Source organism: Pongo abelii, chromosome 1 (assembly GCF_028885655.2).
Source record: "Pongo abelii isolate AG06213 chromosome 1, NHGRI_mPonAbe1-v2.0_pri, whole genome shotgun sequence".
Classification (NCBI taxonomy): Eukaryota; Metazoa; Chordata; class Mammalia; order Primates; family Hominidae; genus Pongo; species Pongo abelii.
Genome location: NC_071985.2, coordinates 33658659 through 33675343, shown reverse-complemented (window position 1 = coordinate 33675343; position 16685 = coordinate 33658659). Strand labels below are relative to the sequence as shown.

General features: G+C 36.9%; 1 protein-coding gene across 1 annotated transcript in view; it reads right to left on the bottom strand.

Annotated features, from left to right (window-relative positions):
* USH2A (usherin) overlaps positions 1-16685 on the bottom strand; it is an 827758-nt gene that overhangs the window by 141797 nt on the left and 669276 nt on the right. Inside the window, exons 54-56 of the mRNA XM_024239307.3 lie at positions 15564-15761; positions 14865-15019; positions 12666-12864 (exon numbers count right to left, since the gene is read on the bottom strand). Coding sequence (XP_024095075.2) covers positions 12666-12864; positions 14865-15019; positions 15564-15761 — 552 coding nt within the window. The remainder of the gene's footprint in view (positions 1-12665; positions 12865-14864; positions 15020-15563; positions 15762-16685) is intronic.

The following is a 16685-nucleotide window of genomic DNA, read 5'->3' as shown; positions in this document are numbered from 1 at the left end:
CAGAAGTAACATGCAGAGTTGTAGATATGATAGCCAAAACATTTAAGAGTACTCTCTAAAACACTCTTTAAAGAAGGTCTGAACCTCATAAGAGGTTAAGTATTGAGCAAAATTTCATTTATCACTGATAAACTAATAAATTCTCAGCCACAGACGAGACCTTAAAATTCATGTGAACCATCCACCCTTCTCTTGATTCCCTATACATGATGTCATTGAAGAGGCTGTCCCGTCTATAGGATCAGAGCACTCTGTCTCTCAAAGAGCCCATTTCATCTTTAGAGAGCCCTAGAGTTATCCTTATTTTGTTTGAAAGTCCTTCCTTATATTGTGATGAAATCTTTCTATCACTTTCACCCCTGGGGACATATAGAACAAATCTAATTTCTTTTCCACATGACAGTTCTTCAAATGTTTGTAGACAGTTATTAAATCCCCCCTGAGTCTTCTCTTCTCCGGGCTAACCATCCCAGTCTCTGCAATTGCTTCTTATATAAATAGGGGCAGGAAAATAAAAAGAAGGTTAGATTCAACATTTTCTTGCCCCAAGCCATATTCAGCTCATATTAACGCTAACCAACACTTTTGTTTTTAAACTTTGCATTGTACCTAATGCACCCTTTTTTGAGATGTGTTGATTTTGTCTTTACACATAGATTAAGGCTAATTTGGAGAAGAGATGGTGCTTATTACTTCTTTCGAATTCAGAATACGATGCAGTATGGTAATTGTTCAGTAAGTTTTCAGGGAGAAAAGAATGACAATCCATCTAAAACAGAAGTTGTATATTGTTAGATTTCGCTGCTCTGTGCGTGGCTGGTGACCTTGTTAGAGTTACTTAGCTTCTCTTTGCCTTGGTCTACTGATCTGTAAAATGGGAAATCATTATAGCATCTAGCAGACAAGAGAAGATGAAATAGGATACTCAAAGTAGTATTTCATTCTAGCAGAAGCAACTGTAAAGCTCAGCAGCATTCAACAAGGAGGATATTGAGGCTTACAAGACATCTCTCCCTTGACTCTTGGGAAAGTTCAAACAATGCCAAAGCTCTCTTTGAGAAAAAAAATAGTATTTTAAAACAACAGGACTTAGCCTATTTGTTAAATAATTGAACTAAGTTACAGATGAATCCAATGATTGTTATGTTTATTTTTTCATGTATTTTGAGCTACATTTTCAGATATTTTGTTCTTTTAGTGGAATGACTGTTCCTTCAGAGATGTTAATGTGTCGTTTTGTCTGTTTATGCAGATTTCTCCTCAAATACTACATTTTAAAAAATTTTGACCACTTTATCTAAACAATCCACCCATCTCTTTTTATCCCCTCACATAATTTTCTTATTTTATAGCTTTCAACCATCTCTGATGTTTGCTGTGTCTCTTGCTTATTTGTTATTTGTCTCCCGCTTTAGATGTATGCTCTGAAAGAACAACAATTTTGTTTTGCCTATCTGTATCCTTAGGATTATGACAGGCACAAAGTGTGTGTTTGTTAAATGAATGAAAAAATTACCCATCTCATCCATTTAGAATGAGAGCAGTAGTCTGGGTTCTCTGCTAAAGCAGTAATGTTCTGCAGCTGGAGCTGCTCCAAGGTTTAGCTTCAGAGCCCTTTGTATTTTCTTATCAACTTAGTGATAAGATGCAGGCACTTATTTGATTATAATCTTCCATTTGGTTGCTTTGGAGGATTTACATAACTTTGATATTTACCTGATTTACAGATGAAGAATATTACTAAAGATCCAAGCCATACCCAAGCCACATATGTTTGATGAAAGCTCATGGGAAAATGCTAAGATTACAAAATGTAGAGCTCAAAATAATGGAAGGGAACATTCAAGAATGAAACTCAAAGGTTGCAGTGGCAAACTCACTTAGCTCGACAATGTCTCCCCTTCACTCTCTTTACTGACAAAAAGGGTCTTGACCAGTGTGATACCATTTTACCTGAATATCTTATTTTCCCCATTTAGAATATAAGCCCTTTGAGAATAGAAATGGCATCACTGAGTGAGTCTTTTTGGGAGGTCATTTTCCCCTATAGTGCCCATTTTTAGGCATTCAATGTTGAACAAATATTGCTTAAAGAAGAGCATGCCCACCATAGTGTCCCATAAGGATTGCAGGGATATGAGGCTACGATGTCTTTCACCACGTGACCTGACCAAAAAGGTCCTTCCTGATAATTCCATCGGTATCCCTGTCCACAGCATCGATTTCATTGAGTTGGAGATTTTTTTTAGTTGCAGAATATTAATAAAATAACAGAAATTAATATAATTTGTGGGCGATACACATATTCTAGATTTTTTCCTGAATGCCAGATGTAAATATGGTAGCTAAAAGTAAACAGATATTTAAATTTTTTTCTCGAATATTCCGACCAAAACAATGGCCTCAGTTGTCTTCCTCATTGTGGTTGTGGCTGGTCTGATTTCAGACATGCAGTGACTGTTAAATAAAATTTTAGGATGGGCATTAGGGAAAAAAGAAAATTCATAATCACAGAGGTTTGCTAAGGTTGATTAGAGGATTGAGAGTATTTGTAATGAGAATCGTAGTTGAAAGGAAAATTAATGTATATAAAAATATCAATTGTCATTTCTTGACAAAGCCTTTCTGCAGCAAGTTGAGTGGTCTCCATTTTACTCACAGCCTAGAATTTAAGAAGGCAGGTGTTTAGGCATGGTGCAACAGTAGAGCATCCAGCACCTGAAGGGTTTTTGATAGAGGGAGGAAAGTGCATCAAAGGAGTTTGCTATAGGTGTTTACATTAAATGGGGTAGGTTCACCTAGCAGGATATAGGGGTAGGGTTGGTGGAAGGAATATGCTTCTCTTGAAGCTACTGTGGTACTAGAATCAAGGAGGAATGGCAGACTCAGCACTGAGCAGAAAACCTTGGTCAAGAAGTCAGAGGAGTTCAAACATACTGTCAAATCAAGAGGAGTCAACATGGTGCACTGAGGAAAGGAGACAAAGATTGAAGAACCAGGAGGATGAGAGTGGGAGACATGTCTGCAAGTGAATATGGGGAGAATGACAGTTTTACTCTAATTCATTGGCACTTTATCCTCAAGAGCTGTGTCTGTCCCTGAAATGTAGCCATGCTGGCCAGTTTAAAGGACCATGTGGGCAAAGGGTAGAAATACTTAGTCAGGCTCATTTCAAATGATGTTTGCTAATGTGTGTCAAGCAACTTCACATCTGCCATATTTACCTTCCAGGGTCTGTTCCTGCTTTTTATAACAAAACTCACATTTTCCTTGGATAACCCAGTCATTTGTCCACTGTCAGGCTTTGCACTTTATTTAGAGTTGACTTCACCTGGACTGAGCAGCGCATAGACGACCCAAGCCTGAATACCAAGCACTATGTTCTCCCATCACATAAGAGCTAGAGCTAACAGTATTTAAGTTACTCAATGGCTGCCTTCCCTCTGAAGATTAAGCAGCATTTAGAAGACATAAAAATGGTAGAAATCATTGCAGCTGCTCTTTATTAAAATTAATATTATTTTAATTGGCAAGTCATAATTGTATACATTGTAGTTGCTCAAAATGAAAAAAAAAAGTTAAAAGAATTTAGTTCAAACACCAGCACAAAAACTATAAATTAGGAAAAAAATACCCAACAAACAAAACTCAGGGTGTTTTTGTTTTTGTTGTTCTGTTTTTAATTCTCTTTTCATTGGACTCTATACATTAACTAAATATATTTTATGAGAATTGCAGTTATTTTCAAGGAAGTTAGTTATAAGAGTATGTAAATGACATACTAGCAAAAGTTTATTCAGCATGTACTAGTAGTTGGCCCTCTTCTGTGCACTTCGTGGGTGTTAATATAATTAACGCCCACACTAACTTTCTGCTGTGCACACTATTATTTGTTCATGATACAGATAAGGAAGCTAAGGCACAGAAAGTTGGAGGAAAGTGCCTATGATCACAGAGACAAGAAAGGGCTGGGACCAGGTACAGTGGCTCTTGCCTCTAGTCCCAGCACTTTGGGAGGACGAGGGGGGTGGATCATCTGAGGTCGGAAGTTTGAGACCAGCCTGGCCAACATAGTGAAACCCCGTCTCTATTAAAAAAAAAAAAAAAAACTACAAAAATTAGCCAGGCATGGTGGCACATGCCTGTAGTCCCAGCTATTTGGGAGGCTGAGGCTGGAGAACTGCTTGAACCTGGGAGGCAGAGGTTGCAGTGAGCTGAGATCCTGCCACTACGCTCCGGCCTGGGTGACACAGTAGCGAGACTGTCTTAAAAAAAAAAAAAAAAAAAAAAAAAAAGAAAGAGAGAAAAAAGAAAGAAAGAAGGAAAGGGTGAGGCCAGGATTGGAACTTGGGCAATTACACTGAGAAATGTGGCCCAGAGCAACTGGGTTAGGCTTCCCAGCCTTATAACAAAAACGATGACATAAATAGCTCAAAGCCCAGTGAAATTTCCAGTAATATAAAAAATTCAATTGGGACTATATTTAAATATTTTCATTTTGAATATTATTATGAGTCATGTAGTGAGATACTGAGTCATGTTCTCTGCTAAGAGAGCAGTCTGAAATTAGACTAGTTGGGTTCTAATACTTATCTACTTACTAAGTACTTGACTACAAGGAAGTTTTCTGGCTTCTAGGTTCCTCAGTTTCTGTGTCTATAAACTGTAGGCATGATAGTAGAGATTGCTTAATAGGCCTACAGATTAATTTAAGGGAAGGCAAGATCTAAATCCATAATTTAGAAAATTTAAAACCATATTCTATCTTTTAGTTTTTATATTTTTCATATTGTTAGAGGATTGGATTACTAATAGGCTTGGTTCAGATAATCTGTAAGAAAGCATCAACTACCATCAGGCATAGATGATGTACATGAACCTGATGACCTTTCATATATACGACTCTGTAAAACTCAATAAAATGAACACATTTCAACTGAAATTTGCTGTCATTTTAAGTAAGCCTCTATCGGTAGTCCTTAAAACAAGATATATATGACATATTAGCAACAGGCAATGAAAAGGGCACACCAATTGAAAACTACTCATGAATTGATCAGGATGAGAAGAGGGAAATAAAGAGATGTCTCAAAGGAACCGTTCCAACTGCAACTTAATCCTGAAGTCGAAGAGTAGAAGGAGAAAAGAAAACATCATTCAAGTACTCAGCATTGAATTAGAAGAGTAGGAAATAGCAGTTGTAGAGTACAGAAAGGCAAACGCATGGAGAAAAGCCAAGTATTTAACATTTCAGTATAGTGAAGATTACTGTGGCTGCAAATTACCTGAATTTCCCTACAGGGAACCATGTTCTTTTTTAAAGGAAAGAAGCATAATATAACCAAACTCATTACAATTACACTTCCAAGTAACATTACTTTCAAGAGTAAATGTGTGCTAAAAGGGACTGCAAAAAGTCTGCCTTTAGTTCATAAAAATATGATTTGGAAAACAAAACCCATGTCTATGAAAGTTACATTTGATGTACTCTATAAAGAACAGCTTGCTTCCAATTTTTAATCTCTTGATAAATAGTCAAAAAAAGGCACTTTAGCCATTATAATTTCACATAGCAAGTGCTACTTCAAAACATTCAGCCAATTATTCTATAGTGTCATCTGTTATGTTCTAAAGAATTACCAAATAGTCCTAAAGGACGTGTAATACAGTGAGTTCCTCCATCAGCATGTTTAGTGATTAGCTCAAGCACTGAGAGGCCTGAGTGATGTTAAAAGGTTTTGTTAGGTGCTTATAAAGTATTGTAAATAACCATCCTGCGGGTAAGTCATCTGTCCTCGCACCAGTTCACCCAAACTGGATGTGTGGTCTGGCCCCTCGGATGCTCACATTCAGTCTCTGTTGCTAATGATACAAGAGTTAAGAAATCACTTAGGCAGATAGTAAAGGTATGGGAGTCCTCGGTAAGGCTTTTCTTTTTAGTAAAAAGCCCCAAATAATTTTCTTACAAAGGGCAAGCATGTAAAATCGAGCTGCAGACATAGGTAAACAAGCTGGGTGCTTGCATGGGTGAATGTGGGCAGGAACTAAGGACTGTACATGTTCAAGATGGCGGCTCCATCTTCCCTTCTCCTTGTCAGCCACTTGTACTGTAAGGCACAGACAAGACGGAACCAATCAACTGGAAGGCCCATTTGCATAATAAGATTAGGGTGGGGTGAACAGCCTTCCCCTCCCACTATGTAAATGTTATACTTGATCGAACCAATCTGTGAGCCCTATGTAAATCAGACACTGCCTTCTCCAGCCTGCCTATAAAATCTGCTGTGGTCCGCTGCCTCCCCACTTTTTGGATGTCTGTCTGTCCGTCACTCTCTCTCTCTCTCTCTCTCTCTCTGTCTTTCTCTCTCTCTCTCTCACAAGGAGCTGCTCTCCTCTCTCCTTTCTTCTGTTAAACTTTCCACTCCTTAACACACCCACATGTGTCTGTGTCCTGAATTCTTTCTTGGCGCAAGACAACGAGCCCCAGGGTGTACACCCAGACAACTATAATGATGTTGCTTCCTTTTGCCCTCACTTGCCTGGGATCTCACTAAGTGATCCCTTTCGGAGCATCTCTGCCTACTGAGATTCCCAGGAACTTCCAGCATCCACTGGTGATCTTGACTGTGATGGATAGAGCCATATCAGCATTCTACTTAGATCAATCTGATAATTTGTGAAAATCCAGATGTTCAAAACTGGTATACAAAGGCATTATGGAATTACTTTACAGACATCTAAGGTACCTTTAAATTAGAATTTGTTTTACAGAATTTGATTAAGGATTATTTCGGGAGCTCACATGCTAAAACCATCTTTTCTGGATGGTATCATTCTTCACAATCTCAACAGCTGCCCATTCCACTGACCCAAGCCAATTTCTTCCCCACCCCGTGGAGCAGCATTGGTACTATCCATTTTCTGTATTCATGCTTTATGAATTCAGTTGCTACCTCATATGAACTGAACATCAAAACATCAAAACAAAGGGACTCTTGCATTGCACATGCCAGTAAGATCACTTCATGACTTTTAGTTCTGACTACTTGCTATAAGCTAACTTGCGTTATTAATTCTATATTTCATTCGAAATTCTGGGCCATAGCTTAGGCCCTTCTCTCCAATATCTTCCTGATCCCAGGATGACTTTCCTAAACAAGTTACTTCTTTGGCAGACTCTCTTTCCAGATACACATCAGCATTAAGACTATTATTTAGACACCGTCTTTCCTTGGCGGTGCCTAAATAATAGTCTTAATGCTGACGTATATCTGGAATAAGTATAACAACAAAAATATAATATTAATTATATCTTTGATATATATATTTTGGTTTTAGTGACAGTATTTTAATAAATATTTTAATAAATACTTTTCTTCTTTCAAGTTCAGTGTTATGCTAGACTGAGGATTCTTCTCTGCATTTCCAGGCTGACTTTTCTTCTCTAAAAACAAAATGTGATGTCAGGTAGCAGCAAAATCTGATGTTGCTCAAACGTGAGACAATGAGGACATTGCAGAGGAAAGGGGGTGGCCAGAACTGGAGTGACAAAACAGAACTAGTGTCTGGCAAAGTACATTGGAATACCTGGGATTTAAGGGGAATTTTAAAAAATGTCATTGTCTAGGCAGCTATCAATTGTAGTTCTTTGGCCTTAATATTTTATCAATAGGCAGGTTTTAAAACTCGAAAAAGTGGTTGATGCTACACTTTTCTTTTTTTTTTTTTTTTTACTTTTTTGGTCAGGCACAAATTTAGTTGTTCTCAGAGTTGAAAAAATGAAAAGAAAATAAATTCTTATCTCTATTTTCACAGGTCCCCAATACTTGGTGGTCAGTAGTTACATAGTAACTGGGGGGAATGCAGCCTGGAGCATTGCAAACAACCATAGAAGAAACTCCCAAAGCTTTTTGAGGACATTATCACCATCCTAGTTTTCTTGCTATCTGTTTTAATTAAAGAAATATACTGCAGTTAAGTCCAGACTATTGGAGATCAGGGTTGGCTTCGTGGGCTTCGACTGTGCAATCAGACACGGTACCATGGTTGGAAGCACGTGAGCTTACTTCTATGCTCTGCTTTCATTGTCTTGAAATTTTAAGGATTTCTGAACAAGGGGCCTGAATTTTCATTTTGCACTGGACCCCACAATTTTGTTGCCAGATCTGTCTGCGATTTAGATATGTTTGACAGTGGCATTTTTATCTCCATTCAAAACAGAATGTAGTCAAATACTAGTTTACTATTCAGTATTTATTCATTTGACAAACATTTTTTGAATATATTAAGTACTGTGATAGGTACCAGGAACACAATGGCAAATAGGAAGCTACTGTCTCTGTACTTAAAAAGCATTACCTATTACTAATTGTGGAACAGAGACAAGAGGAAAGGCTATTAGAATAAAATGTGATAATTACTACAAGAGCAAAGATAATATGGGAACACATAGCAGAGTTATCTAAAAATAAAATCCCTTACAAAGAATTTCTACGTTTTGTTGTATTGGTGGTTAAAGTATGTTTTCTCTTTTTCCAAAGTGAAGTGTAAGGTGTCTGTTTCAGTATAACATTAGTATTACATTTTCTGCTACAACCAGCATTGTTAGGGTTTGTTCTATTTAGCACACAAAGTTTTCATTAACTTCTAGGAAGATGAGAAAGGAAAGTAAATTATTCTTTCCTTGCTAATTTAATGCTGGTGGGTTTTTCCTTTTAAATGAAATGCAATGACGAGTAATTTCTAATTAATTATTTTGAAAACAGTTTTCCAGAGTTAAGAGACACATAGGCCCTTATTATACCTGATGCTAAACAGGACATGACTAATTCATTTTTTTCTCAGTGGCCTTAATTATTTAGTTAATCCTTTCTTCTATTCCTAAACTCACATTAGGGGCCCACGTATAATGTAGAGGTAGCCCAAAGTGAAACAATGCCATAACTGATGTCCAAATTGTTCTGTACAGGATGGTGGATGTGTTTAGTAATAAATGATATGAAAAGGTCTTTTATTGACAAGCTGCCATGCGCTGTTTGCATTAGTGAATATGAGAAGATGATGGCTGCTACTCCTTCGTCCCCATGGTATTCAGCTCAGTGAGATAGCAGAAAACGCTTCAGTTTACTTAAAGCATTGATAACACCTCTAAATAATTAACCGAGGACTTCCTGTCTTCAATTACTTAATGCTTTTTTTAACATCTTGAGAGGATTATAAGCAATTTATGGATTTCACATGATGAGTGCATTCGCCACTATTCCCACAAAGCATTTACGGGATCATGTTTCTAAAGCTTTGAGGTAATTAAAAATAAGCATGGAGACAATGGGGCTGAGGCAAGGTGCTCCCTTTCCCTCCTGTCATTCCTAAGGACCTAGATTTTCAGGCTCCAGGACGACTAGTGCTACAGCTTTATTAGCGCTGTGTTGGTTAGGGAATGCCAAGCTTTTGGAAATGATGAGAAAATCAAAACATTTATCCTAGGGGGTTCAGGCAGCATTTCCATCAAACATTTAAGATGGAATAGAAAATAAATTTGATTATTTTAGTTCATTCTATGAACTCAGTAAAACAGTCTTTCACACCATAAAATACTTCAGTACTACATTTGGTCAGTCAGCTAATCGTGGAACTGAATTTTCCTGGGCAGATGAGTAACATTATATAGATCTCAAGTTTCAGATTATCTAATGCCTAGCACCATTCCTGTCCCCAAAGAACCACATATAGGAGGCTCTGTACTTGGTAAGGTTTTGCTGAATGAGGACTTATTTCTTTATTCTACAAAGAAATCCCTCTTTAGGGCTGTATTGGGCAAGTGAAATACTCTCTAAATCTATTTAAAACAATATCCATGGCAATTAAAACAAAACAAAAGTAGAACAGGGAGATTGGTCAAATGACTCCTAAAGACTTTTACCAGATTATGATTTTTACTGTTAAGTAAAAATTAAAATTATATAAAAAACCTTAAAATATTTATTCTAATAATAGGATTTCTGGCACCAAGATACGTGTATGAAATCTACTCTGACATAAAAATAGCCATTAAAAATGTCAATGAAAGGAAGAACTGGTAGGGTGAAGTTATTTAGAGAAAAATCTTTGCAATTATTTTATAATTAATGAGGCTATCAATCCTGTTGGTTTGAACATTACAATTGAATTTGGTCTGTTGGTGTATAAATGCTGATTTCTAAAAAATGCAAACCAATACAGTGGCAACAATTCAAAGCTGATGCTGGTTAAGTTGATAGATACTACAAGAAGAAATTTCTTTAGCCTTATATCTCAATTATTGTGAAACCTTTGCTGGTACAGTCTTAATGTGCCTAAACTTGGTTTTCAAAACCCTGTAATTAACATCCCATTGCTTACTCCAAGTGACTCATTTGATTTTTCACCACTGCATCCTGTATAGAGCTCTGTTTTCAGTTATTTCTTTTTTTGTCAGTCTTCCCTATACGTGAGAGAATCTTAAGAGCAGCAGTCTTATTTTAGACCACTTAGTGTACTATCTGGAAAACTGCAAGCTGGCAATTCATTTTTGGGAGAATGAAATGATATTCTGATTTCCTTTCAGATAGAGGCAGTGAATGCCTTGGATACGCTGAGTAGGTCGGCTTTCTTCTTCATCTTTCAAATATGATTATTAAAAACATCTCTTACAAGGATGTGATGAGAGTCAGAGAAGTCAAAATGCAAACGTTTCTTTAAATGATAAAGCACCACATAGAAGTAAGGTTTTATTATGTAAAACACCATTATTTCAATCACCTGTGATGATTTCCACTTCAAGTATTATAAGATAAAAGAAATAATTTTGATCATTCAAATATGAGGGCTTCTCCCAACCCCACTATCTTTTTTTTTTTTTTTTTTTTGAGACAGAGTCTCGTTCTGTTGCCCAGGCTGGAGTGCATTGATGTAATCTGAGCTCACTGCAACCTCCGCCGCCCAGGTTCGAGTGATTCTCCTGCCTCAGCCTCCAGAGTAGCTGGGATTACGGATGCACGCCACCACGCCCAACTAATTTTTGTATTTTTAGTAGAGATGATGTTTTGCCATGTTGGCCAGGCTGGTCTTGAACTCCTGACCTCAGGTGATCCGGCTGCCTCGGCATCCCAAAGTGCTGAGATTACAGGCATGAGCCACCGCACCCAGCCTCAACACTATCATCATTGATTTAGCCCAGGATCTTGAGGTAAGGAATACAATGTGCCAGGCCACGAGTTGTATTAAGCACCTTCTGCAGGTTTACGGCCATTTTGGAAAAATACTGGAGATTTTGTCAATGAATGCTTGCTTATGTGTTAGGGAATTGTGGCATTTAAGAGTGAAAAGTGATGAATTTATTTTGCCACCCTGTGTAAGTGTAACCTGTGTCTCTTCTTAGGAAAAATCAGCCACATTTTTCCAAGGCCTTTCTGCACTTTTCTGTGAGTTTCATTATCTGTGCTATCAACACCCCCTGCACTTTGCAGTCCAATGGAAGGAGGTCATCCACTCAGGAAGTCTTGGAAGGAGGTGGCTGACAATGGGAAAAAAGGGAAAGTTTATACAATCTTGCCCATGGTCTTAGAATTTAAACTTAACAGGGTTGTTTGGGATGATTCAGTAGACTCGAATAATGAACTAAATTACTTTACTTCTCAAAGTATTCTTTTCTGTAAAATGAAGGTAGTAATTCACTCTACATCTTAGGTTGGTGATGGAGAATCAAATTGCATAGTGCATGCAAAGTGCTTAGGACAGCATCTGGCACATATTAAATTCATTTATTCCCCAAACATTTATTTAGCTCCTATTAATGTGTTCAGGACTATAAGTGCTAGAGGTACAACACTGAACAAGTAGATAAGGTTCCTGCTCTCTTGGAGCCTACATTCAAGTGTGGAGAGACATAAAAAGACAAAAAACAAACACTAAAATATCAGGCAGTGAGAGGTCCACGATGAAAATAAAACAAAGTGATGTGGTGGTGTGTTAGAGAACCTATTTGAGCAAGTAAGTCAGAAAATGCTTCTCTTCCCTTCAGAAGTGGCATTTAAGCTAAAACCTGTTAATTATTATCATAATCACTACTAGCAATTATCTAACATATCATTGTACTGTACTAATAGTATATTATTAAGGCTGATGATAATAAACATTATAATAAATTAAAAAAACACAATTGCTATTAATTAACATTCCTAATACTAACAAACAGTCACAATGACTCCACTGTCAACTAGTCCTGTGTATTAATTATCCACTTGATAGACAAATGTTAACCTCTCGCTGATTTTCCCCTGCCTTCCAGTATATTCTTGGCTATCCTAGTCCCATTAACTATGAGTATATCCTTGGGGAATGAAAATGCATCTTACTGTTTGTTTGAAAAAAAAAGTTAATACTGATGCAAAAACCTTTCACATAATGCATATCAAGGCCAAATATAAATTATTTCTGAAGTTATCTGCTGTTGTGGTGTATTGCTGCCAGTGTGGGCTCTTCTATTAGCCTGGATAAGTGGGACCTGACCATATGTCAAGAGAACACATCCTTTCGAAGTAACCTCATATATCAAACACACACCCCTGGGATGCTTTGCCCCCCTAACCACAATGACAGACTCCTCCAGTAAGATTTCTTTTTTTTGTTTTGTTTTGTTTTTTCACCTGTGACCGTATGCTGTCTCCTGTCAGTGGTGTCAGTGTGGATGAGACCTTTCCCAACCTGCCTGATCTGGTACTCTTTAATGACGCCGTTTGGTTTCTCAGGGACGCTCCAGCTCAGATGCAGAGCCTCTGCACTTAGGGCTGTGATGCTTGGTGGCAGGATGCTCTCCGGAACTCCTTGGGTAGTAGCTGCAACTACCTGAAGACATAGGAATTAAGCAGCAATTTATTATAATAGTACACTAGCTATCCTGATCAATGAGAATGTCACTTTTGTTTTAAAATGTTGTTGTCTGGCCTGGCATATCATTAGCAGGGGCTTGGAGAAGCAGTTCCCTTTTTTTCATTTTTTTTCCCTCCCAACCTATTTAAACAATGAAATCTGACCTTGAATATATTACATAAGTCTCACACTACCATTTATCACAACAGGTTCAACAACAATTTTGATGGCAGAGTGCAGCCCTCAGTGTTTAAACAAGTAAAACCTGGCTGGCAGACTGTCTTACTAGAGAACTCTTGATAACTCTCTTCCATATGGCCCATCAGTGTCTTTGCATTTTAACAGCCTGATTTCGTACATTTTAAGCACCAGTAAATATGGAGCAAAAGCCACATCTGAACTTGCTTGCATATAATATGCTTTGAACAGAATAAATGGGCAGACATTTTGGTACTCTTCCCATGATACCTAGGATGACTTTATAGTGTCTGCACCAACTTTCTAAAGAAAGAAACAAGTCAGAAGAAAAAAAATCAATCAATCAATTACTTAGTCAATATTGTCAAAACATAGTTTTGGACAAAAATTGGCTTTTTTCATAGAATTAACTTTTTTCACTTTGTAAACAATTGTTTTGCATGTAGCAGGCATGAGGTGTGCCTATGCAAAAAGCATGGAATTGTTCTAGGGCTAATAACTTTTGACTGGGTCAATCAGCTGCCATCTATCTAAACGGTGACTCACTCAGAAAGGTTTCTAGAAGTCTGTTGAACAACATGTTGCATTCTTGCACTGTGGCTGAGCAGTGTGGCTGAATGTTTCATTTGTGTGGCTCTTGCACAGTGTGCAAAGATGTTGCTCTTCTAAAGTTTTAAGCACATGAAAAGAATCAGAGCTACTCTGTGTAAGTTTGTTTCCTCCTGGGCTTCCTCTGTCAAGGCTGGCTTCTATGAAATGTCCCTTTCTTTATTTTCCTCCCACATTGATTGTTTATTTCCAGTCTTCTTCGTGGGCTTTTCTTTCTTTTTCGTTTGGTAGCATTCTCCAATGCTCATCATCCACAATATTCCACATTTGTGTCTCGCTATTCTCCTTCCATGTCCATATTTATACTCATTACTTCAACTTCCCACACGGATCTTTCTAGAAACTTCAGTCACTTCTCAATCTGGTTTCTGACCAGATATTTTCACATAAAGTGCCAAGTACTATCTGCTTCCACCACCGTGCTATCTGATCCTTCTCTTTAAATATATTTTTTACAAAACTTAACAAAACAGAATCTTATTCTTTTACCTTCAACATTTTTCTCTTTTTTAAAAATTTGCTTGCAGAATAGCACCATGATCCACAAATTACTCAAGCAGATATCTGAAAATATCCATGACTCTTTCCTTTTATTTCTGTAAACATAATTGAGTACCAAGTTTTGTAGATTTTATCCCCCACGTCTGTTGTATCATTCTGTATTCTCGGTTTTGACCTCTGCTGCCTAAATTCAGGTCTTCATTATTTCTTGACAAGGCTATAGCAGAAGGCTTGGAACAATTTTGTTTTCCGTGCCGGGCTTTTTTGCTCTTTTCTTCATTTTTCAAAATCAGACAATTTTTGTTCATATCATATTTAAATAGAAACTTTCTTTAACTGAATAATGATTTGGACATTTTTATAGATTTATAGATTACCTAAAATTGGTTGGTGAGGAAAGGATGTGGAAGAAAAGATGGTACTGCTTCAAGATTTCACTAGTTTTTCATTAACACAAGATTGATATTTGGATAAATCTCCCTTGCAATGATCTCTCCTTCCAGCCATAGGTATTAGCACTCAGTTGAGGTGACACATGAACACCCTACTTAACACCACTTTGAGGAGGGACATTGTTTTCTTCAATGACAAAAGCAGTCACAACCTGGATATTCAGATAATCTTCACACTGAACCCCTTTTCCCAGAGTTTAGGCAAACTCCTCTTACCTTGCTACTGGTGGCACAGCCAGCAACCGTGCAAGCTTTCAGCTGATATGAATATTCCTGAAATGGTTGAATTCCCTCTTTATCAGAGAAACTCAGTGATGTTCCCCGAAAACGTTCAATTCCATTTCGAAGAAGAATGTAGTAAATAATAGGACCTAAAAGAAGCAGAAAAATGACTGCATTTGAATGTGATATCATTTTAACTATTTGCAAACAACTTACAAGTCTTAGTGTTCGGAAGAAATGTGATACTATAGCTTTATTTAATTTTAATTTCCTATTATATTGCTATCTCAAGCAGTTCCTAATTATACTATTATGGAGGAGATGGATTCTTGACATAAATATTCAAAGAGTCATTTATGTTTATTTCCTTTCACTATGAAACAAATTTACTTTCAATATTAAAACTCTTTCCCCTTCCCTGAATATGCCTTGCTTGTTTTGAAAGCAGCTCAGATATATTCTGGGATTCAAGGAACTTTTACTTCTATTTTATTTATTTATTTAGGCTAAAAATTTATGAGGACTACACCACAAAGTGAGTGATTAGTTGGCACATAATTACAGTTCCCTTTGTCGGAATATACTTTTCTAGTGGTTAGATACATAGGGCAATTAAATGTAGATTATACTCATTTCAATTTTCTTATGAATTTATGGGATTTTGTTATTTGTATTTTAAAGGTATCTCAATACCATTTGATTGTATAGGTTTTCTCCAGTTTAAGACAATTGTATCTTCAAGATTGTCTATTTTGGTCCACATAGGGGGACTCACTCCTTGAGGCACATCTTCTTTTGTTCTGGCTCTCACAGCTTTGCTGAGTCCTCGCCCATAGCTGTTCCAGGCAGAAATCCTGTACTCATATGTCATGTAGGGCTTGAGGTTCACATCTGGAAAGAGAAAAAATAGACAGGGAGGTTTATCTTATTTTCATTTTTTAACCGTCATATTAAAAGTGAATATCAAAAACTTTAGACATTTAAAAATAAATGTTTAATGCTCTAAACCCTTTGTATATAAATAAAACTCTAATATCTTTATTTTCTAAATATAAGTAACATTTAAAGTATTTATTAGATGCAGGGATACGGAATTGCACAGAATAGAATTCCCTGTTTCTGAGCAGAGAAAGAGGGATATATTAAATAAATGAAAAATAAAAGCACTGGAATCATGTATAATAAGATTTAATGCTTCACAAATTCATGTACTTTTGGTTCCTACATGAGACAGGTTTGGCAACATTATTTCATAGTTTTAGTATCATAAAACTTATAAATTATTGCTTTCTGTTACTTTGTTAATATTACTTGAAAATTTTTAAATCATATGGATTATAATGTTACAACACACAGGATTTGAAACTTAGTTTATCATGGTACCATGTTAGTGAATAAAAATGAAAGCATACTCTGCTATCTAGTTCCTTCCCTCTTCCACAAAAGCCAGAACTGAAAACCAAAATACAAACCAACCAACTTTATTAAAACAATAAAACCAAGCCTGCTGAGCTTTCCAAACTGGCAAAAATTGTATTAGATGAACACTCATGTGATTCAGTTGTGTCCCCAAAGTCTTAGTTCCATTTAAGCTTTAATAACTTCGGAAATACCAATGCTACACATTTCCCCTGAAAAACTTACTTGAAAGTTTAATTATTGAAATTTATTTTCCATGCCTCTAATTTGATGAATTTTTAGTATGTATATATGTATTTTTGTGTGGTAGCTTCTGGATGACTCTTTCTCCGATTGAGCATCAGAAAAGGAGGCCTTTCTCCTTGGCTGCCTGGCCACCTGCTCATCTCCATTGGA